We start from the raw sequence: 26,016 nt of genomic DNA, 5'->3' as shown, positions 1-26,016 counted from the left end.
CTTAACACTGTTAAAAATTTGAAGAGCATGTCAGTTTATCTTCTCACTTTGCTTTAGCACTTCCATTACACAAACACACTCCAGGGTCTCTCTGTGGTCCAGCCCATGCTTGCAAGAGATCTAATGATTATCCCAATTACTTTTGTAGAAATCAATCAAACTATAGCAATCTTACAATCACCATTGATAATGGATGCCAGAACCTTTGACAAATAAAATCTCAAAGTGTCACTCTTCACATCTCTTATTAATTATAAGGAGAAATAGTACTTTAACATTGCAGGCATTTGGTGAGTTCTGCCTTAATCAAATGACCCAATATATTGTACCAATTACAACAGCACAAAAATTTGGATATGATGCATTGAGTACACATTAATACCTATATGATATTTCTTCAAAAAATTTTATGATGCTGGAGATTATACCCAGGGCTTTGTGCATGTTAAGCATGTGTTCTGCCCCTGAGCCCTTCCTTCCAAAAATATTTAACCTGAATCTAATCATTAAGAGACAGCCAGGCAAATTCAACTTCAGGGACATACTGAAAACTGGTACAAATTCTAAAAAAAATGTTAATACTATAACAGTGAACAAATAAAAAAAAACTAGAAAATTGTAACTCAAGGGAGGGTAAACAATAGGAAAATTGAATGTAACAGATAATCTTGGTTATATCATGGAATGCAAACAAATAAATAAAACTACAAGAACTGTGTTGGAACTATTGTGAAAATTTTAATATAGAGTTTATTTTCAGATAATAATATTGGATCAATGTTAAATTTCCCAAGTAGTCATATTGTGGCTATGTAGAAGAATGTCCTTTTTCTTAAGAAATATATGCTGCAGTATTTAGGGATGAAGTGTCAGGATGCCTGCAATAAATTATCCAATGTTTCAACAATACCTATACACCAAGGGAAGGAGTACATTAACAGAGAGCAAATGTGGCAAAACGTTAGCAATTGGTAGATACAAGCTCCTCATTATACTTTGCCTGCAACTTTTCTGAAGATTTGAAATGTTGCAAAACAATAAAGCTTGGGAAAACCTATTAAACCAAAATCCAGCATTTCTTAGGGAAAGAAGTCCTGGGTTTAATTATTTACATTAAGCCAACATGCTTTGCTTTGAGAAAACACAGAGGTCTCCAAGATTGGGGAGCATAGGGAGCAGGGTCAGCACCAGGTATACAACAAACATTGCTATGTAGACTCGAAATTTCAGGACAGGTTCTATGTCTCCAGGCACAATGAACTTCAGATCAAAATAGTAAACCACCCCAAAAAAAGAATTGTGTTTACTGAACATGTACAGATTTCTTCTTGTCATTATTCCCTAAAAAAATCCAGTATAAAATTATTTACAAGTCATTTACATTGTATTAGATATAAGTGGTCCGGGAAGAATTTAAAGCATAAAAGAGAATGTGTGAAGATTCCATGCAAACACTATGCTGTTTTACATAAGGAACCTGAGCATCCTCAGATTCTGGTATCCATAGGAGGTCCTGGAACCAATTCCCTGCAGATATGGGAAAGATTGCATATATTTATGTAGTTAAATATGACATCAGAGATGCTGTAGTACAAACAGAGGCTCAGAGAGATATGCCTCACCCCATGTCCCACAACATAACAATAGAGCTGGATTTCAAACCCAGGAGTCCTGTGTTCTATTAACATTTGAGGCTTCCTCATGTACAATTATTTCTACAAAACAACAACAATCTAAAATTTCCTGAGCTATTTCAGTTTAATAAAAAGTTTGGACTTTTTGCATGAACGAATGCTACCAATTCCCCTCTCTTTTTCTACCAATCTTCAATGAAAATGAGACTACAAAGCAAAACCTGAAACATGTAAGATTTTTGAAAGTTAATAAAGTCAAACCTATAATATTAACTAATTTCAAAGGCATATTGATATTGGAAGGAAATTGTCCAAAGTCTTGGCATAGTTTGTTGACTTCATGAGTTTCAGCCTTTCAATTTCAGCCTTTATGAACCATAGATGCTCAATGGTCCAAATTCACCTGAATATGTTCTGATGTTGATACGTGTTTTATTGATTGTTTGCTCAGTGATACCTCTTTTTTAATTTGTCTGTTAAAATTCAAGGAGATTAGGGGATATAGGGGACAAAATTGAGGGTTGCATTTTCTAAAAGCCCTGGAAGGAGATTTTTTCTCAAAAGCTGTGCTTTCTGATTTAGGACAGAAACCTATCTTTTAAAGTCTTTGTCAGTAATTTTTATTAAAGACATATTTTCTTAGTTCTCTTCTCTCCTCTTCCTTTTGAACTTTAATATTCTTTAGATCTGTTTTCATAAATTTTATAAATTACATAAAGTAATGGAGTGCATTTTTCAATTGAACACCATTTAGGTTCTTGTCATTTTCTTCTAATTCCAAATTTATTCCAAAATAAAATTAATTGGAGAAACTTGATTTTCTTAAAATGACATTTTTAAAAAATTTAGTTGAATATATTATAAAATATATTAAAAAGTTTTCAAAAATTATCAAGACTTTGGAGCAAAACTTGTGCTACTGGATATAAAAATATCCAGTTTCCATAGAGGAAATAGCTGAAATACAATCAGTAGAGCAGAACAACTTGCTGTTGTTATTACATATAACATTATGTGATGTCATGGTCACAGTGAAGAAAAACTCTTCAAATTATCAATAGATGAATGAATTGTCATGTTGTCCAAATAAAGTCATGATTCAGATTGCTCTCTAAATGCCCCACACATCCTTTATTTTTAGTTAGCAACATTTGTTGCTGTAGAATTTTTACCTTACACAAGGATTCATGGATATTCATAACTCCAACACGTTAAGATCAAAGAAAGGATGTCCAGAGAAAACTAGTGTAGCATATTACTATTGTTTATTTGTGAGAACTTGAAAATACATTGAGTGTAACTCAAGTGTTTTCTGGTATTCTTTAAGGTGGACTTGGTGACCATGGTATGTCAAAGAAATGAGGGGCCCTCTATCAACTCATAGACAGGATAAGAAGAATTGGCTCTGGTATATCAATGTTTAAAGTTGCAGACGCTTGACTTGATGTACAGTAAATATTATACTCATAGAAGTTTTGTTAATTAAAATCAGTGTGCCATTATGACATGAAGCTTGTAAAGAATATATGCTGAGAAAGAGTTCTTTCTTTATTTAATTTTGTTAGCCAATATATGATACAAGGATTTTAGAATTTAATTTGAAAAATTTGAAATGTTCTTTTAACTTATTTTAAGTTTCTATTTTAAATGTATTAGGTATTTATTTTGTTTATACTTATTTCCAGTCATTTGAGTATCACAGCAAGATATTTTAATAAATCAAGAAGCTATATCAATTTTAATCAAATGAAAAAATATCATATCAATTTATTTTCAAATAAGTCGCTTAAATTGACAAACTAATTTCTTACATTAAAAAGGTAATGTGTTTTTGATCATGAAGCATACATTTAAGACATTCAAAGAAACTACTTTCTGGTTTTATAATTAGTAAATATTTATTGAAGTCATTAAATGCTCTTTTTGGATTTTAGTTTTTTTTTTTAAATCCTTCATTCATGCTTATATTCTAACATCTCTTAAATTGATGGATTAATAATTAAATTTTTGAAGTGCTTTCAAGTAATAATTTTCCTAAGCAAAGATGCTTTGCCCCAGGACAGACATAGGTACAGGGAGACATATGCATTTAATACTTGTTGTGTCAAAACATATTCTAGTGAAAAAGCATTTGTATCAACAATGATAGATGAATATAAAAAAATCATGTAAATTTATGAGAAACAAGACAGTAACTGAAACTATTACAAAAGGCCACCAAGAAAAGTCAGACTAGACTTGGAAGCTGCTCCAGGGAGAATGCATTTTATATGAGCCTACTCTTGAGGTACTTACCTCTGAGTCATGCTGATACGTGGAGAAGAATTCAGGGGAAACTGGAATGGAGATGGCTGAGTGTTCCCAGGAGTCAAGACCACATCTGTCTTTATGTTATTGTGTTGATTATCAATATAGTGTAATATTCATAATTTAGACCATATTATAGAATATTAATTTTGATTTAAAGTATGAGGGATTTAGCCAGAATAAGAAGACTCTTGAATACCACATAACTTTATTAAACAATATATATTTTATTATTTTGGGGAGAATTGATAGTGAGTTAGTAAAATAGAAAATATAAAACCATTTTTCTAGGGCTTATATGCCTGTGTGAATTCTACCTGCTGTATACAGTTGTATGAAAATTCTTCAAAATTCATTTATAGAGCATTAAGAAATAGTATTTGGATATGAAATACTTAAATATTTTAGTGCCTTTCTAAGCTATGTAAGATAACTAAAGTTTTTTAAAAATGAATTTTGACTTCAGGCATATTTATTCAAATATGTAAATAAGACATTTCAACTTTTGTCTTTTAAGAGGTAAATGATTCCCTGACAGAGGACTTCTGTTTCACAGAATGTTTTAAATGTCACTGCAGGCTTGGAGCAAAACACCACAGTTAAGGGAAAAGTACCTCTAAAATTCTCAGGGCAAAATGAGAAAAATCGAGTTCCCAGAGCTGCTACATCAAGAACTGAAAGAATATGGCCTGGAGGTGTTATTCCTTATGTTATAGGAGGCAACTTTACTGGTAAGATATTCCCAGAGTGACTGTTTTAATAAAGAAAAACAATTACCATGCACATTAAGTGTGCATTTTTATAGAATAGGAATATAGCAACTATAGTATTCAATCAAACTTGGAAAAACACTCCCTTAACCTAAGTTAGTAGCTTAGAATATCTCTGAAACTTGGAAAAGAATATCTTTACCCTAAGAATCTAAAGAAATGTTCTGGTTTTTAAACTGAGCCTCAAATGTGTCTATTAAATCTGGAAGCTGATCTCTCTTCAACTGACAGGAAGAATGTATACACCATCTATAGAGCCTTGTACACACATATTTGTAGAGATAGAGAGCCTTGACCTTCTGATTATAAAGTGAGTGTTGATTCTTAATAATGACTCATCTGGGGTGCTATAAGCTAGTACTCTTTGTTTAGTGATAACAGTGGCATTCTGAATTGCCGGCCTAGCTCAGGACGGAGGAGCCAGCACAAAGCACTCCTCCCTGGAGTGGACACCATTGTATTAAAGTCGTGCCATTTTTTTCCAGGCAGCCAGAGAGCCATGTTCAAGCAGGCCTTGAGGCACTGGGAAAAGCACACCTGTGTTACATCCATTGAAAGAAGTGATGAAGAGAGTTACATTGTATTCACCTATAGGCCTTGTGGGTAAGTAGAACCAGGGAATGATTGAAGTTCAGATGGAAAAAAAATAAACTCCACAAGTAGGATTTCTTTATTAATATTGCATAGAACTTTGGCCATGAGAAAGTCTGAGTTTTACATAAGAAAATATTATATATTAAATGAATATATTCTAGGACCACAGAATTTTGTGCCTGTAGGGCAAGTGGGTTCCTACCTCCACCACACCACTTTCTAACATTGGCATTGCTGATATCCACTCACCCAAGTTCAGAACTTGAGCATACTTGTGCTTCTGGTATGCTTCCTCTGAAATCTATTTTCACCTCGTCCCACATTAGTGCCCTGGTTTGCTCACATCTTCAGCATCCCATGCTTGGGCTATTCTTCTGTCTTACCTCATTAATTTGCTGCCAAACTAGAATTATTTTCTAAACGTATTGGTCAGAGCAAGATTCTACATTTTCTGAGTGTCTTAGATATTCCCTCCCACAGTAGTGTTTTCCAGATTTGCTTCTTGCAAGATAACAACTACTTTCTCAAAAATAATATGTCCCATGCTTATATAATTAATTAAAATGAACTCTAATATTATGTATAACTATAATGCACTAATAAAACAAACCTCAAAAAGGCTTCTGTAAATTGTGAAAATGCTGTGCTATATTTTAATAGATATTTTTACAGCAGTGTGGAAATGAATCGCAGTATTATTTATTATTATTATTATTATTATTATTATTATTATTATTATTATACCAGGGATTGAATCCAGGGGCATTTAACCACTGAGCCAAATCCCTAGCTATAATATATATAAAATATTAGAGACAGGTCTTTCTGACTTTCTTAGGGCCTAAGTTGATAAGGCTGCTTTTGAACTTGTGATCCTCCTATCTCAGCCTCCTGAGCCACTAAGGATTATAGGCATGTGCCACCTACCCAGCTCACTAAGTTGCTGAGGCTAACTTTGAACTCATGATCCTCCCGCCTCAGCCTCCTGAGCTGTGTTACTGGGATTACAGTGTGGGCCACCATGACTGATGGTTTTATCATTCTTTTGAAATGGTGTTGCTATCTTTAAATCTCATAAAAAATCATTTCAATTATTAAGGAGTTTGAAAGTTGGTGTTGTACAAAGTGTTTAGGGCCAATGAGAATAAGATATGTGTATGTCAAACACTTAACACTCTCATTGGATTTCATATTGGGTCTTTTATGTCGTCAAAGCTGTTGCACTAAATAAATAAATGCTGTGGTATTTGGTTATTCAGATTAGTGAAGAAGTTAATTTATGATATACATATTGAATTCCCATGTTGTGTTACCTCCATAGTATGTGTTGGGATGTTAACATTGAATATAAGGCATTCTCTCTGAGGAGGACGTAGATAGGCAGTTTGGGGGGTGTGATAGTCAAGATTCTTATTTGCAAACACCAGAGATGAGCTAACTGAAGCAGGAAGAAGAATGTCTCAGAAGGTTATTAGGTAATAAATAGAATCACATGAATGGAAAATTGGAGAGAGAGGCTGTGGGATGAATCAACCTTAGCTCCCTCCTGCACATCTTAGATCTGCTCTTTAAAGAAATAGCTACTGTGTTCTACCATATGCCAGGCTGTGTTCTAGGGGCTGGAGATAAAAGGAGTGTCAGACGGAGAGTCCTATGTGCTCATAGAGCTTACATTCTAGAGTGGAGATGCAGAGATGAAGGAATGAAATAAGTGAAATATAAAACATACCATTAACTACAGGTTAACTTGAAAATCTTAGGGTAAAGAGGCAACTGGGTATCTGGGAGAACTGAGTTCTTGAGGAGGAATGATAAGCAAGAGCTTTTCTGCATTTTCAAGGCAGAGTAAGGAAGTAAGCATGACTGGAGTCGATGGAGTGACAGGAGGGCTGGTTGTAAGAGATGAGCTCTGTGTGGTAAGAGATTTGTGTGCGGAAATTGTTTAGGATCTTCTTGTACTTTGTAAAGATTTAAAAAAACCTGTTTTAGTCAGATTAGCAAATTTATACTACGGTAAACAAGGATCCCTCAATCTCAGAGGCCTGGACCAACAGACTTTTATTTATTTGCCCACGATGGCTTAGCTGTGGCTGCGTTACAGCAGTGTTACTCTCGCATCCAGTCTTTCTGCCCATTGTTCTCCCTCCAGCAGATGCAACAGAGACAGTATGGTCAACCATGTGTTGGCTCTTAAAAGACTCTCCCCAGAAATTACACAAACAAGTTGGGCTTCTGTGACATTGTCCAGAGCAAACCACATGACCAAACCTAGCATTAGTGGGGTAGGGAAATATAATCATCTGTTAGAGAACGGTAATGGATATTTTAAACCATTGACACAATTTACCGCAGAGCTATTGCAGATTTGATGTTTTAGAAGAATCTTGGTGCTAAGAAAACTGCTGCAGGAAGGCTAGAACAGAGAGAATCATCAGTTAGTAAATGATTTCAACACTCCATGTGAGATTCCATGGTTGGACTGGGGTGTTAACAAGGGAGACAATGACAAGATGATTGATTCTGGATATAGGCTGAAGGTAGAGCCAACAGGATTGACTGTTGGAGGACAAAGGGAGGATTCAGAAATCCTGGCATTACTCAGCCTGAGCCTCTGGAAGGTTGGAGCTCCCTTTAACTGAGATGGGTAGGTGAGAAGATAGATCGGGTTTCTTGGAGAGGAAAACTAGGAACACAATAAATTGAAACATTTATTATTCTACAAATGCAGACATTAAGAAAGTTGGGTGACTATTTGAGCCTGGTATTGGACAAATAGTGCTATATCTGGACTAGCCCTGCTTTAAATCCTTGTGATAAATCAGTGAAGCGAAGAGATGAAGGTTCTTGTCCTGATTACTACCCCATTCTAATGGTGGGCACTTAAATTTTAGTGGCCTTTTATAGGAGTTTATCATCGAAAACAAGAATAAAAGAGAGGAAGGAAGGATGAAGAAAGGAGTTATTAAAAAATGTAATGATTAAACTAAAAAAAATTGGAAATATAGCTGATGAAAAGGTAGAAGGCATTCCAACTTTTTAATGTTGAAATGTCCCAAAGGATTATCTTAAAGGAAAGTGTTTTGGTCTGCCAAACCAAGGTGAAAATAGGGAATAGTATACTTGGATTATTCCCTATGATTAGAGAGAGGTGAAAGTTTCCTATGGGTGTTGAAAGCATTTCTTGAGGTACCAGATAGACCACAGGATGGTCAAGTCGTAAAAGTGGCACACAAATTAGAAGTAAAAATTTGAGAGCTATATTGAAGAAAATGCCTTCAAACCTGGATTACATTAGAAACTAAGATAATGTTTGGGTATGATTAAATCACATTTTTCTAAATTGCATGTTACCCTATCATTCCATGCCTAATATTTGTCTAAGTACATATTTAGTTAATCTGAATGTAGAATTCTTTGTCCCTAAGAGCTCTTGTTAGTCAGGGATAAAAGCACTACATTTTTCTTGTTTCACAGGACCACTGTAAAATAATAACTCATGAATAAGTCAGTGTGAAATCTATTTTTCCTTTCCATTATGAAATCCCATCTTATTATAGGAAATTGCCATGGGTAAAATTATGCTAAAAGGGTGTTTTAGGATTAAATAAATTGACCAAGTTGCTTTACTGTCTCCCAGAATTTGTTTTGCAAAGTGCTGTCTTCTCTGACTATAACCAGCAGAAATGACTCAATGTGAGTAATTTAGTGGTTATATAATCATCAGATATTTCAGTTTCAATAATACTGCCTTAAGGTATCAAATATTTCAGTTTTAATCTCTATAATATTTGCACAAAAATTGTATCTCTATATCTATTACTTATTAGGTATGTAATAAATATTTGAGTATGTAATAAGTATATATGGATTAAAATATTAAAGAAAATTCTCAAGGCAAAAAGACAATTCAGATTTTCACCTTCCCCACCAATTTTCTCTTTCCTATTACTTACTTATTTATTAGGCTTAATTTACTGCTATACTAGATTTACACATAATGAGTACTAATGAGTTCATCTAACTCAGTTAAAATATGTAGACACTTAAAACCTAATTAGAATGAATGAACAAATAAATAAGTAAATGAATAAATAAGTTAAAAACCTACAGAAATAATTTGGGTAAGAAAGAGACTGACACAGGAATTTATATTTGTGCAAAATCAAAAGCACCATCTAATGTACTTACCCTGGAAATTAAAAGAGTAAAATTCTTTTTACTCCTTTGTGCAATTAATTTTTGACAATTTTTCTTTTAATTTAATAAATCAGAGAGGTGTTTGACAATGTCTAGTGCACTGCAGTTCCCAACTACTCAAGACCAATTATTTAGTGCTCTCTAATGCTGTTTAGGAGAAACATGCTATAGACAAGCTATTTCAATTCAAACCTGATTATCAAAGTTTTAGATATGATTTTATTTGCATTTATAATTATAGCTACTATTGTTATATCACCTAAAATTTGTTTTAAAGGGTGTCCAATGTATTTATTATTTATAGAGTGTGTGAATAAGAGACTTCCAGACTGTTATGCACTCATACATACATGTGTGCACACACACACATTTAAATGAATAAATAGAAATTCTATTTTGGATAGAAAAACATTCTATGTATATACATTTATAAATATATAAATATCAATAATTCAATGAAGATTTGCAGGAAGGTATTTCTGGGTGTTTCACATTTTTTTCCTGATAATCCAGGAGATTCTTTTAGACAGTGAGATTAAAAAAAATCACACTCAAATGTTAGTCTGAACAATAGACAGAAATCACAGAAATCTAATACTTCTTTGAACGATTAACTATTGTTAGTGTTTTTTTTATCAGATTTTGCAGACAATTCAGGATGCTATAAGAGAATACTATAGGCTTGGTGTTATAATGAACAAAAATTTAAATTTCAGCTTGGAGCCTGGGCACTGCAGATAGAGTGTCAAAGGAGATACCACATCCTGGTTCCTTAGGTTATTTATTTATTTATTTATTTATTTATTTATTTATTTATTTATTTATTTATTTATTCATTCATTCATTTATTTATACTGGTGATTGAACCCAGGGGTGCCCAACTGCTGAGTCACGTCTCCAATGATTTTTATTTTTTATTTTGAGACACAGCCTGGTTATTGCTGAGGCTGGCCTGCGATCCTCCTACCTCAGCCTGCAGAATCACTGGGATCACAGGCATGTACCACTGTGCTATGGTTCAACACAACTCTTCACAAAAGTTCCACCATATTGTAATTTATCTATTTTTCTCTTCCACCAACATCTCCACTTTCTACTTTATTATAGATGCTGCTCCTATGTAGGTTGGAGGGGAAATGGACCCCAGGCAATCTCTATTGGAAAGAACTGTGATAAGTTTGGGATCATTGTTCATGAACTGGGCCACATGATGGGCTTTTGGCATGAACACACATGACCAGATCGAGACAACCACGTAACCATAATAAGAGAAAACATTCAGCCAGGTGAGAGATTTTAGGGTGTGTAAAATTATTATGTTTTGTAAACAGTGTAAATTATGTGGCAGAGTCAATATGTTATTTTATTAAAAATCACTCTTGTTGGTTTTATATTTTTAATTTCTTTTTAGAGACTGATTTCCTGCATTTTCTAGGCTTTGTTTGTTTCTTAAGGTCTGTTTTCTTTCTAAACGTCTGTACTTTTTCAAGAATAGGTGTGAGTTATTGAACAATATACTAATATTATTAAATGATTATTTTATTTGAACTGTTTTTGTGCTTAGATCTATAATTTATATTATAGGATTTAGAAAGAGCCCAGGATTTGCCATGACATGCACAGTAACCACAGGAATCTACATTTATCATGTATAATTTCTGAAGAAAATTCCAGTGAAATGAGTCATTTACAGGATAGTCTACATAGTTTCTTTGAGATTTTTCTCTTAAACTTGACTTTGTCAAAGACAGACTATTAAGAATATTTTTAGTAGTTGAAATATAATTCATAATTAAATTTTAATTTTCTTTTAAGAGTTGGTATATAATAGTTGCATCATTGTAAAACTTTTTACTTAGCTTTCACATTTGCAAAAATCAGTAAGTACATTTCCATCTCTACCACACCCCCTCCCAAAAAAATCTGTTGTTTGGAATTTTTTTATAAGGTAGTGTGCACTTTTAGCAAAAGTAAAATAAAAATGTGAGCTTACTTTCTTGTTCATGGGCAATTTTAAGTTATTAATGTTGAAATTCTTATCATTTTCTATAATTTAGAGTTGCTTTCTTTATTTGCTCATTATATATTTGGTACCAGTTAATGCTGAGGCACTATTAGACACTGAAAGGTACTGTCATGGAAAACATAAAACTTTGTATCTACACAAATGATTTCAAGTGAATAAGAAAAGTACCTGTCACATTGAGAATACTGCAGAAAAGAAGCAAGTTGTAACAAATGTGCATTGGCAAATCCAGAGAGATGTCACACACAAATATGAAATTTAGAAATAAAGTATGAATATTTATTGCAGGTGGACCAGAAAAGTGGTCAAATTTGTAGGCTGAAAATACATGATCTTTTTCACTTAACTGTTGTGGTGGCATGTTGAACTATGAGTGAGAGTTAGTTCACAACTACCTGGGGAGGGTGGAGAATTTTTTCTGTGAATCTAAGAAATTTAGATTGTATCCTGTAGTTACTGGGGAACAAGTGAAGGGTTATAAACAGAGAAAGTTAAGATTTTTAAAAGAGGAATTGTGTAACCTGTAAAAAACATTAATTGGGGGTGGGGGAAAGATGAGCCTCAAGAGAGGGAAACCTATTAGAGGTTTGAGAGGTGGCTGTGTTCTCAATTAGGGTAGGACAGGGCAAGAGGAAGAAGAGAGTCTTAAAATGTTTTAAGAGGAACATAAGGAAAGATCTGCAAAAGCTTTATCTTCAGACAACACAATGAATTGTGGTATCATCAATTGAAAAAAGGAACACTGGTGAAGAGGCTTGGTTCTGAGAAAAAGAAATAAAAAATACTGATTCCATTTAACACATCCCTCAATTCAAAGACCCTTTGAATTGATCCTCCTTTACTAGACAAAGGAAAGGCGAGTTTGGACTTTAGTATGTATCTGAAGATAAACATTTTGTAGTGGATTTGACCGTCTAGGGAAAAACTGAGGAAGAAGAAGAAAAAAGTGGAGCATAGAAAATGAAAAGCAACAAGATTTGAGCAACCTTTAGAAGAGTGTCCACCAGAAGACCAAAGGTGTCCTCTAAGAGGTAAAAGAAAAAATCAGTGGAATGTGATGTTCCAGAAGCCAAATGAGGAAAACAATTCAAGAATGACAAAGTGATCTGTAGAGCTGGATATTAAAGAGAAGCAAAGAAAATTTATAGTCCCCCAAATAGAAGCCCTGGCTTGAACCATCCATCAAAGTTCATCTTTATGCTTTATGTCATTGAGAGAAAAACTTAAGAGGAAACAATATTTCTGAAAATTAATTCAACTATCAAGGAAATGAGAAGCTTTCTATTAATCACTGCTATTTTCTTCTATTTGCCAAATATTATGTGGAATCCCCCAAATACTCTTATAAAGTACATAACTTTCAAAAATGATTTTACCATTAAGAGGGTTTCTGATGCAACATAAATATTACCTAAACAGGGAAAAATGTATAGGTATTATTAAGAAATAGATTATGATACCTTAATACCTGACATAGTAGTAGGAAAATTTTGATCAAATACTTTTTTGACTAAACATTCAGGTCAATTGAAAATAAAATATATTTCCAGAGATTTCTTAAGTAATTGGAACTCCTGTATCAGAACTACTGTACCAGTCTGAAAGCATTCATGTTAGAGATTAGTTATCAACAAATTATGAGTTTCCCTAACTCAGAAACTTAAGATCAGGTGTTTCCCAAGAGCTCTGGGTAATAAAAACAAATGCTGGTTTCATATTTACATGCAGAATTGGTGACTATGATTAAGAGGTAAATTGGTATGAGGATCAAATTTACATTAGAAGATACGTTCAAGAAAGAAGCTACCATTTATTTTAATTGTTAAGTGTGGGTCACCCTGTTTCTATCACTGATTCTCCCCTTCTTTCAAGAAACAAGTCTAATTTTCTTTTGTTTGGATTGTATGTGGCTATGTTCTTTTTAACTAGCAAACCCCTCTGTTTCACATGTTTAAGTTATAAGTTATATGCAGGGAAATGCATTTCTGAATTTGGTTATGTTTCACTTTCAGAAAATTTATGAAATTTTGCTTTAGCTAGAGAATCTATTCTCATATTGTGTTCTAAATTGAAATCTTGTTGATGGGTCACAAAATCTGGTCTATAGCTTTTTGAAAATTCCCTCTAGAATGGGATATGCTATAACATGCTGAAAATTCCTTAGGAAGACAAGAATTTGAATGAAAATTCAGGATAATTTTTAAGAATATTTTCTAACACACATAGATATATCAGATATTTGTTGAATATATATTTCACTATATAGGCTAGATAATTAATTTAAAATTTTTTATGGTGTGAATTTATTCGAAGATATATTTCACTATATAGGCTAGATAATTAATTTAAAATTTTTTATGGTGTGAATTAATTCGAAGATGCACTAAAACACTTTAGCCTAGAACAGGGTTCTATGGATCCAAGTTGTTTCCTTCATCACTAATGCTCAAATGAGTATTGGTTTCATCATCATGTAAGAGAGATGTTATATTGTGAAATCACTAGATTTCTTTACTGCCTTTTGGAAAACTTTTTATTTAATATTTTTATGTTTAATAGAAATATGACAGGGGACTAAAAACCTAGTTATAATAATGGTATGATCATTTCATTCCCAGCCCTATATGAATTTGCAATTCCAGTACTTCACCTTTAAATAAAATGTTTCAAAGCTTTGCAAATTACATAAATAACATGACTTGCATCATCTTCGACTGATTTAACAGTGAAAAGGGAATCATTGAAATATAAACTCTCTTGAAAGAAATTCTTTGGTTTGGGAACTATTGATGTAGACCCATGTATTTAACTCTTTTTTTTTTTTCAAATTTCAGGAAAAAAATGTTGCCTAAAAAGGTACAGACAGGCAGTCGAAAATCTCTTAAAATTGAAGATGTCCTGAAGTTAAGATAGCAGATGTGCAAAGGAAAAAAAAAAGTTCTGAAGCATATTATTCTTGATTCAAAAGCTGTCAAAGTAGAAACTTATTTTTCTCAAGGGGAACCTTCTTTTATTTTTGAATGAAAGTAGATTGGCTATTGTTTTATCACCAATGATGAAGTCATGTAGCTATAACCTCAGAGTTGTGTTTATACTAATATTGTTTTTGTATCTTCCCACAGCGTTTCTTAGAAAGGGTCTAAAGCAAATAATCAGATAATTTTTGTGGGTCCTGGCAAACATAGTCATGAGAAAAATATGGGAAACGCATTAAATAAAAGCATAACTTTACAATCACTTCTACTCTACCCAGAGAAGCAGTATGATTTTAAAGAAACAAATATTATGTGGTGTTAACAAGTATACACAGAAAACAAACCCAAAATATGCTTCTGATAATTTCCTTTCTGCAGAACTGAACCCATTGTTCAAATTCAGTTCTTTTGCAACTTGCTCTTTTAATATGATATCGGAGTGCAAATGATTTTTGCACATACCTGGGAGTTGGTATGTAAATACAATCAGCAAAAAGATCAGTCATTTAGTCAAAAGCAGATGCAGGTCTAAGAAGCGCTCTTATGTTCTTTTAGTTAAAAGGCTTTTGTTTATCCCTGATTCATAGGTCAAGAGTACAATTTTCTGAAGATGGAGCCTGGAGAAGTAAACTCCCTTGGTGAAAGATACGATTTTGACAGTATCATGCACTATGCCAGGAACACTTTCTCAAGGTTGGAGTCTCAGGTTATAACTTTTGACTTTTAATCCCTTTCTCCATGTGGCCTCTCACAAAGCTATGTTTGACATTAGAACCAGACCATCTTCCAATATCGCTGCCTCCTGTCAGAAAGAAAGTAGAAAAATAATGGTTAACATTCATAGCTAATAGCAGGCATTCATTTAAAAGATATTTTACATTACCTATCCAATGTATAAATTTAAAGTGATCGTTTTAAAATGATTCAAACAATTTTATATTCATAAATTATAAAAGAAAGGGAAATTAAAACCATTACCAAACTAATCAGCACATTAAATTGGCAAAGCATTGCTTAATGAAATTCAGGCATTTCTAAAGCAACAGGTTACTTTATTGTTGAGTTTCAATTATATTCTCTAAAAAGAGTGTTTTGTAATGTAGATTTTCATTTTTAGTACTCAAGTACCATTTATGGTCAAAAATTGATATTATTAGATGGATTCTCAAAGAAGGTGGTTAAGAAGATATTTTATTTCCACGTAGTTGACAATTACAGTTCATCAATTGCTAACCTTAAATTTATTTCATTAGTAATTGAATGCTGTTTTTAAAGAGATAATACATTTGGGTTTTGATCTACTTTACTCTAAAGATGATGCCATCAAGCAAATAGTTCCCAGGTAAGGATCTGGAAGAATTTAAGCACTAACCTCCTTCATCCCTTCTTCCCATTGACATCAATTTTACACTAACCTTCCTGCCCATTTCCATTCATTCTTCTTGCCCACTTATGTCCATGTCACATTTCATTAGCATCTATTTTTAAAAATGAGATTAGGAAAAAGAGAAAAATATTCAAATGTATTCCTATGCTCTAAAAACAAATTTCTTGGTAAAAAGTAAAATACATGTTAATGACCCCTTAATACATGAAAACGTTTTAAAATTATCTTTAACTGGGCAAGATGGCACATTCCTATAATCCTAGCAACTTGAGAGACTGATGCAGGAGGATCATGAGTTCAAAGCTAGTTCAGGAACTTAATGATGCCCTGAATGCTGAATGCTATAAATAAAACATAAAAAGTGCTGGAGATGTGACTCAGTAGTTAAGTGCCCCTGGGTTCAATCCTCAGTATCAAAAAAAGAAAAAATAAATCTTTTAAAAAAGTCTGAATGTCAAAAATTTGAGAGTTGACTATATTTAACATTCATAGATTTAAAAGTCATTACCTTCTGAAGATATATAATATTTATTTTTGTGCAAATGTGATAACTATCCAGATACTAACTGTTCATTCCTGAATTTGAATTTAAGTTTTTGTAGATATGTATCCAGAAATTTGGCCTGAAATTAACCCTAAAATTTTATTTTTAGGTCAATGCTTGAAATTCATTTTTACATGTAAATATGTAAGAAGTTGATCGTTACATCCCAGTTCATCCAAGACACCGTTCTCAGGCTGTTGAATTATATTATTTAGAATAAACCTGGGATTTAATGCTTTAGAGAAGAGGAAGTGAAAGAAATTTATCTCCTCTGTCCTTCATAGAATGAATCTTTACTAAGGATTACCATATGTAGCATATTAGCATATTCTCTTAGTCTGTACTACTTTGATATTACATTGCATTTCCCCCCCAAAACTACTCTGTTCTTGCTGCCTGCTTTCAGTCACCACCAACCTATCTTCGTATGGTATGACAACTAGCTTTGACCTATGATTCTGTTTCAAAACTTCATTCTTGTGGATATTCAGATTTGTGACACCATTTGTTTAAAAAAAACTGTCTTTGCCCAAATGAGTATGGTTATGGCACTCATGTTAAAGATAATTTGACTTTATATATGAAGTTTATTTCTGGCCCTTGTTATTTCATTGGTCCGTAGCTCTGCAATTATGCCAGTACCACATATTTTGGTTGCTATAGCTTTATAATATGTTTTGAAATCATTTCTCAAAAGTCAAAGTATGAGTTCTTCAAGTTTATTTCTTTTCTTAAAATTATTTCAGCTTTTTATTTTCTATTGAGGTTATACATAATTTATAAAGTGTTTTTTTTAATTCTGCAAAAAAAATCTCTTTGGGATTTTGATATGGATTGTAGACTGGGTAATATGATATGTGAACAAAGAATATTTCTATTTTATGTGTCTTCTTTAATTTCTTTTTTTAAATATTTATTTTTTAATTTTTAGGTGGACACAATATTTTATTTTTATGTGGTGCTGAGAATTGAACCTTACAAATGCTAGGCGAGTGCCCTACCACTTGAGCCCTAGCCCCTCTTCTTTAATTTCTTACCACATTGTTTTTTTTAGCTTTCATTTCTTTGGTTAGTTTTATTTCTCAGACATTTTTTAATGCTATTATAAGGAGAACTTTTCTACTTAATTTCTTTTGTGATTGTTCTGTGTTACTCCACAGAAATGCCTTTCTTATATTGATTTGTATCTTTGTTTCATTATTAGTTCTAACAGTTTTTGTAGAGTATTTATGGTTTTACACATAAGAACATGGCATCTGTAAACAGAGATAATTTTTACTTTTCCAATTTGGCATGCATTCTATTTATATTCTTCTTTTCTCCCTCCCTTTCTCTTTCCTTCCTTCCTTCCTTCCTTCCTTCCTTCCTTCCTTCCTTCCTTCCTTCCTTCCTTCCTTTCATCCTCCTCCTTACCTCTCTCTGTCTCTCACTTTCATTTTCTTCTTTCTCTGGCTAAGACTTATAGTACTGTGTTGAACAGAAGAGGTGACAGACGATAGGTATCCTTGCCTTGTTCCTGATCTTAGTGGAAGAGCTTGTTTTCCACCATTGAATATGATATTAACTCTAGGCTTTTCTCATGTGGCTTGTGTTATGTTGAGATAAATTCCTTCTATTTTTAGTTTATTGAGTATCATGAAAAGAATCTCATCATGATAAATACTTTGTCATGTAGAATCTTCACAAATGCTTTTTTTTTGTTTTTATATCAACTGAGATGATCACAGAATTTTTGTTCTTCATTCTGCAGATGTAAACATATAAAGTTTTATAATTTCTTCTGTTCATAACGCTTGTAGATTCTGAAAAGAGTCAATAAAACTTTCAATTGTTTTCATGAGTGTAGATCAATAGCAGATCTGGGAGAAACAGGGATGGACTCATGAGGTTTTAATGTTCATGGATATTTTGTAATGTAGATGTTTGCACACTGGAAAATTCTAATTTTTCACTAAAAAGAGAGTTATAATATTTCGCAAAATTTTATTTAAAAACATGGCTATTTTTCTCTTTAATTGTAGCTAAAGTGAATGAATAATGGAGCTTAGTTAGCATACTCCCAACTGGATGTGACTCAGGCCTGTTAATAGGATTTCACTGAGATGATCCATTAAAAGTCTGTCTTGCTCAATGGCCAGGATGTAGGGAAGAGAATTTTTAACTTCTTGATGATGACAAAGAAAGAACACAAGAATAAATCACTTAACCTCTTTTTGAATAATTACTTCTTTAGGCAGAATGAGGCTTTAATGCCCATGGATATTTTGTAACATAGATGTTTTCACACTGGAAAACTCTCATTTTTCAATAAAATATTTCATAAAAGTATTACAAAGATATGAAATATTTTCACCTCCAAAATATCATTGACCATTTAAAATGGAATCTTTTTTTGAAAGCTGGAAAATATTAAAAGTTTTCAAATATTATAAATTTAGTTTTGAAATAGAAAATAGTGACATCAGTATGGAAGTGACATCAGTATGGAAGCTATTTCTAAATTAATAAAGTAGCACTTTATTAATTTAGAAATAGCTTTTCTTAACACTACCTGGTACTTTAGCCTTTCATTTCCTTTTCAGTGTCCTCTCCAGTGGAGAATCTTACAACTATATGCAAACTCTCACTTTTAATGATCAGTTTCCACAAATCATTATTCTTCACCCACATCTCAGGTGGTATACACATAGGATTCTGTAGATGCTTGGATCTGGTTTTAGAGTTCCACTGTCCTTATTTGAGTTATTCAAGTTAAATATAATGTTCATCACTCTTTCTTTTATTAAAAACTAGAGAAGTTAGCCTTAAATTACTCAGAGATCATGTTACTCTTCTGTTTACCAACTTTCTCCAACTTTCCAAGATTAACAGTTGTCCTCCAGGTAAGAGTTAAATTCTCTGGCTGGTGCTCAAACTTTCAAGATCCTCTCATCTCCAAGCTATTGTGTTTCTTGTTCTTTCTCTTGGGGAACACTTTACTCTCAGTTACACATATAGCTCTGACCTTCACTTCTTGTATGTTTGGTTAAAACGTCAAATCCCAAATAAGTTTTTTTTTCAATCATCCTCTTAAAAAGCCAGCTATCATAACTGCACAATCAATATCCAAACTTTTACCTTTATATTTTCTCCCTAGCACTATCACTACCTCAATTATGAATATCTTGTTTAATGCCATTCTCCCGACATTAGTCTGTTAGAATCATGAAGGTGTGACTTTCTGTATGTTTTATTTGATGTATAAATCCAGACCTAAAACAGTGCTTAGTAAATATCTCCTAATGGGAGAATTAAATAGACCTGAAAATGTTGTTCTGTTGAAGGAACGTCCTATTGGTTATCTTAATTTGAAAGATATTTTATGATTCTATTTCTTAAATTTATGTACAGTTTTTCCACTTTTTTTATTCCATATACACAGACTCCATACTTCTCAACTCTTTGGAATAGTCTCTCAGTCTGTTTTGACTTTTAAGCTTACTACTTCTTTTTGAGTTATAAATGTTTGATATATATTGCAAAATTAGAATGCAACTTTAGTGCAGTGTAGCCAGAATATTAAATGATGCATATTAAGAAAAATAGCAATTCTCCTACCACAACCTTGAGTCCAAAATAACTCATTATCTGTAGTTTAGCCTTATTAGGACATTGATCAAGCTATTTTTGCTTATTTATTTCATAGTGAAAAAATTTATATTATATATATATATGTGTGTGTATATGTATATTTACATATGCAAAATTACAATATTTTTGTTTTGCATGGTCTTATCTAAATCTCAGCACCCTGTTTTTCCTTGTTCTTGTAACATATGCTATAATAATACTGAACTTCTCAGTTCTTTAGGTTAAATTAGTAGTTTAACTAAAAAAAATTAACTTTTCATTTAACTCTTACAATTTCAGTAGCTTCAATTATTTTTTGGAGGTTGCTATTTTTCTTATTTAATTAGGAAGAATTGTTTTTCAACCTGGTAATCTGTGTGGGAGACCCAAATAAAAGTCTAGTTGGAGACGAAAAAGTATTTCAGATTATTACAAACATATGATGTACATTTCTAAGGAAAACGTGGATGTTATCATTGAACGTGAGGCACACACATTTAACATGAATCTTTTTGTCCTACCTTGATGAAAGTACTTTGAAAGCCTCATACTGCATAAAACTCAAACTGGCATATCCCCCTTATGATTAAAATTGAGTATGGGGGAAAAAAACAGCCTGATGTTTGTTAGGAGTTTTAATTTGGTGACGTAGGTGTGGTTTGTTTCTCTTTTTTTTTTCCAGGGGGATGTTCTTGAATACCATTCTCCCCAACTCTGATGAAAACGGCATACGTCCGGCAATTGGTCAGGGAACCCGATTAAGCAAAGGAGATATTGCACAGGAAAGAAAGCTGTATAGATGTCCAGGTATTGCACAAAACAAACACAGAGGCATGCCTGGGCTTCACTATGCTCTTCCAGATGCATAAGCCAGAATTTAACTCTTGTCCTTCTCTGTGCTGGCAAAGGGTGTATATAGTTCAAGTGATCCAAAATGAGATAGAACAGGACTCTGGAGTACTCACAGCTATAAATAGAAACAGGTTGCTAAAAATCAAATGGTATATTTTTATTTCTTTTAGCTTTATGAGTAAGAGTCAAATAGAATGATCATCTGATCACTGTTAAGTAGTATCGTGATTTTGTAGCTAAGTGCTATTTCTTGCTCACAGAAAAAGATTATCTTTTCAGAATGAGATCCTATAGGATCTTTTCTTGCCAGAAGCATTATTGATGGTATGTAAACTAAAGTTTTATCAGTAGGAATTTTAAGTTTTTTACAAAAAATAATTTCTAAGCATGTTGCTAGTGAATTACTGAGTAAGTGTATAAAATGATGGCTAGAAGTTCATGATTTCAGTATGGGCAATGGCATTATTGTATTGATATTTCTGCTAAAAGGAGTTTCCTCTCCATTAAATCACATTTGCTAAGGAAAATTGTGAGAAACTATTTTTCCCAATTTTATTTTTATTAGTTTAAAAAATTTAGGTCCATTAAATTTTCAGAGTGAAGCTGAGAAATTTAAGTGAGTACATAAAAACTTTTGTATCTCAATGATGCAATATTGAAAACTTCAAAATTTTTCTTTTGCACATAAACATTTCTGTATCATATCTACAGACATTTCTACTTAATGTTAATTAGTTAATTTACTTCATGTTATTTAGGTTAAATTCATATTTGAATAATGCCTTTTAAAAATATTTATGTAGATCTGTAAAATACACACATCTGTGTGGTGCTGTTTAATTATTTTTTTACTACAGTTTATGATAGGAAAGATAAATTTATAAGACAGTTACTACTTGGAAAAAGGATACGGTGATCCTTTACTAATTTCTAGCAACATTGGACATATGCTTTTGTAGTTTTAAAAAGAGAAAGATGATGTGATTAGTCATAACTTCATAAATGAATTCCTTGAAAATCTCATTTGGTTGTCTCTTTAAATATGTCTGTGTGTGTGTGTGTATGCATATATATAAAAAGCTCTCTGAGATGCATTTGCACATTGACTTGGAAAGTCAATGAGAATACAAAAATAATTGAACTTATGGCACCATAATTTAATTTTCAGCCTATGGATCTTCATATTTCAGTTATTAACAGAACTATCATTACATTTTTATCTTGAGATTTTAATTGTGTAAAATGCATCAATGGGTCATAATTAACATAGGCACTATTTTGTTTAATACAGTATATCCACACTCATAAAAGCACAATGATCTGTGAGAAAGACAATTTGTATTTCATGCAGTTCACAAAGATGTGTTACAGTTTATGAATTTCACAGAACAAGGGAGAACTGAAAGATAAATGTTACACTGCATGCTCCTTTGGAGTTTGCCTTATTCTTACTCTTCTGTTAGAAATTGCTCATCAGCAGAGTTCATGAAATATATTTGACTACTTTTCTTGCCAACATTGCTTCTCATCTGGTTATACTCAAAACTCTAGTAGAAGTACATTTTATAGAGCTATTTCTTAGAGTTTAATCTTGAAAGAAACACTGACCAGGTAAAGTATAGAGTAAGATTTGCATGGTTGTAGCTTTTAGGGTCTGTGGTGAGTGGTAAGTGATATGACTGCCTGCAAATACTGTTGCTCCTTCTTAAATAATATAGAGAATGGTTACAAATTGTTATAAGATAGTGAACAGTGTATATTTTTAATTAAAATAGTAACAGTTACATTTATGGGAACCTATAGGTGACATAAACCATTATTATATTTATAATCCATTATTATTAAATCCATTATTATATTTATCTATATATGCTGAAAGTATAAATTAAATGGATGTATGAAACCTTCATTTTATTATCAGTAAATCCTTATCATGAAAAAGCTCAAAATAAGACTAAAACTAGATTTTTAAGGTGATGCTCCAGAGGTAAATTATAATTTAGAATTGTTTTCATTGTGATTTCTTCCTCTTAGTTCTATAGGTAGGCAAGAAAGTCTTCTTACGAATTACTGTGTAAAGAAAAAAGATGATCCCTTACAGCCCTGGTACTGATGTAGGAGACATGCTGGATCACATGGTCCCAGAGGGTCATGTGAAGGGAAGGTGGAGATGCTCAGCATTGAGAGAGGATAGATTCCTGGATTCTGCTACCAGACGCTCAATCCTGTGTCCTGATGACTTCCAAGCCTTTCAAGCAGTAAGGCATCTTAAAGGACACCCACCAAAGCTACTTGCCTGCTATCATAGTAATTAGTATCCTGTATACCATTTGGTCAAGAAACATCAGTGGGGATAGAGACTAGGTCATTGTTAAACTCTCCTTTATCCTATCAATTAGCAGTTTGCTTGTGAAGGTGATCCTTTCTAAGATATGTGTTATAGCATATCTGCTTTTGTCAATGATTAATTTGTTCTCTTATTCTCTCTCTTTTGGGGCCTCTTATTTTTCCTTGAGATTCTTATTTTCTAGGGGTATTCTCTACTTTAATATTTACATTAATTTCTTTTTCATCTTTAAAAAGTTTTACTCTTCTCCTACAATCACTGGTAGAATTCAGCATTTTTTTCTTCATTCAGTTTTCTTCTGTAATCCCATAACCTTTTGCTTGTAATTACTTGGTACTTGGACCAACTATAAATGGTAATATTTTCTCCATAGGTCTTCCATAGCTAAGTCTGTCAAGCATGTTAGCCAGTTTTACATTACTTTAACAAATGCTTGAGGTGATTATTTTATAAAGACTAAAGGTTTACTTTTGGCTGATAGTTTTAGAGGGTCCAGTCTATGATTTATTGGCCCCATAGATTTTGGACTTGTGGTGAGGTAGCACATTATGGCAGGGACAAGTGGTGGAACAAAGCTGCTCACCTCATGACCAGGAAGTGAAAAAGGGAGGAAGAGAGGGCACACCTTCAATGACCTGAAGACCTTCCACTAAGCCCCACCTCTTAAATGTCTCCTTCTTCTCAAATAGCACCATATTGGGGACCAATCCTTTACCACAAGGGGCCTTTGAAAAACATTTAATATCCAAATTGTAGCATCAAGCAACATAGTAAAATTTAAAAAAAAAGATATGAAATAAATTTATATCTAATAATAAGCTTTTGAAAATTAGAATCTCTTTTGTAATATAAACATATATGTATACTCACATTTTTATGCAAATAACCTGTGTCCACAAATTCACTTTTGATATGCAAACAATACATATATAGAATGTATATATGTATAGATGTAAATTTATGTGCAGGCTGAAGGGATGAAAGGCCAGTTTCAACATGCATGGGGTTTGATAGAGTAGGAACTTTCAAAGTGTTCTAGCACTTTTTTCATTTATTTCTAAAGTTGATATAGGTATATTTTTTAGTTACCTAAACTATAGTTATTTCTGTACTGTAATTCTATGATTCTCCAAGAATGCAGATAGAAAATTCTTCTATAATTGCTTTTAGATGTATGGTTTTTGGCTAACATATACTGTCAACTTAGTCATTTTTCTCTATTTATTTGTGATTGTATCTATTTATCTATCAGCAAACCTTCCCCTTTCAGTGGATGGTAGCACAGGACCCCCAGTAGCCCAAGTTAGACAGTGGGATCATCCTCTCCATTCTTTTGTCTGCCTCTCTTCCCATGCCTACTCAATCTCCACCCTTTTGTTTCCACCCTCTTAGAATCTCAAATTCCTACAGTGAATATTTTGGGTATCATCCTCTCTTGTTTGAATGCTGGCATGCCTCCTGTTTATCTCTTGCCTTTACTCATCTATCCTTTCAGTTTTCTGGCCATGCTGCTGTCCAAGTGACATTTCAAAATGCAAGTCTTTTCAAATGTGTCTTCAGATTAAAGGTTAAATTTCTTCTCCAGGCTTCTTTCAAAGTTTGTCCCACATCTCTTCCCTCACCCTCATGTCTAGATACTGATTTCCCTAGAACTTAATTTCTCACCCTACATCCATTAGCCTCCAGTGGAATCTCTTGCTTTGGGTCTCTTCTGTCAGACAGAACCACCAATAATTGCCAGCTGTTGAAATCCTGTTACTTAAAAATGCCCTGGTCTTCCAGGACTCCTGCAGTGGTAAATTCATTATTCGATCCTTGTCTTTGTTACTCTCATGATTGTCAGTTACTTGTCATTTCCCACACTAGACTGAAAGCTTCTCAAGGATCAGAGTTGGGCTTTTCTTCCTGGTATCTGGAATCAGATAGAAGTTAGGAGCTCAAGAAACATGAATGAATGAATGAATGAATGAATGAATGAATGAATGAATGAATGAATGAATGAAGCAGCTTTCATATGTGCTGGGAACTGCACTGGATATTACAGACATGGAAGGTAACACAGAATTTATATTCAGATAGCAAGGGAGGGACTTCAGAGGAGGGCAGTAGAGCATGGTGAAGAAGTAAATCTAATCCATAAAGGATGCTAGAGTAGAGTCAGGAGTAATTGATCTGCTGTCTTCCAGGAGCTGATAATTGTGCCCTGACTTGAAGTGTTTAGGCTTGGCTACACGGTTGCTACAACATATATTTTAAAAATTTTCAACAACTTATCCTACTATAATTTCTCAGATGATTACTTAGGATTCTTTTTTTTTCCATTTCCTTTTATGAAAATCATTTTGAACCCAAATTTTATTTATGATGTTTTAAAATTTTTAAGGAGCCCAGAATTTATGTATGATTTAAAAACATTAGGTACTACTAAATAAGATGTTTTTATTACTTCTTTTAAGCTATAATTTATCAATTTTTTAGAGACTGGTTATTTCAAATTATTTTGCAGTTGTCTGTTTTCATTATCTTTAGTAAAATACAGAATATGGAAAAGAATATGATTTTAAAATTTGGTATTTGTTGGATGCTATGGACATTTGACAGGAAATATATTTGTAGATGGATGTGCAGTCCTTTGATCATGTTATTAAAAGATGAGAATCTGTAATTATTTATCAATAATACACAATCTAAATGGTGCTTGCACCAAAATTTTCTATGTTAGAAGATGAAGATATGTATAGGTTATTTAATTGAAATATAAGGTAAGTCATATG

General features: G+C 32.9%; 1 protein-coding gene across 1 annotated transcript in view; it reads left to right on the top strand.

Annotated features, from left to right (window-relative positions):
* LOC120884217 (tolloid-like protein 1) overlaps positions 1–26,016 on the top strand; it is a 120,337-nt gene that overhangs the window by 5,912 nt on the left and 88,409 nt on the right. Inside the window, 7 exon segments of the mRNA XM_078036196.1 lie at positions 2,911–3,042; positions 4,520–4,672; positions 5,197–5,314; positions 10,610–10,788; positions 15,091–15,196; positions 20,726–20,850; positions 23,014–23,153. Coding sequence (XP_077892322.1) covers positions 2,911–3,042; positions 4,520–4,672; positions 5,197–5,314; positions 10,610–10,788; positions 15,091–15,196; positions 20,726–20,850; positions 23,014–23,153 — 953 coding nt within the window.

This window comes from Ictidomys tridecemlineatus, unplaced genomic scaffold (genome assembly GCF_052094955.1).
Source record: "Ictidomys tridecemlineatus isolate mIctTri1 unplaced genomic scaffold, mIctTri1.hap1 Scaffold_226, whole genome shotgun sequence".
Classification (NCBI taxonomy): Eukaryota; Metazoa; Chordata; class Mammalia; order Rodentia; family Sciuridae; genus Ictidomys; species Ictidomys tridecemlineatus.
This window is presented reverse-complemented; position numbering and strand designations above follow the sequence as displayed.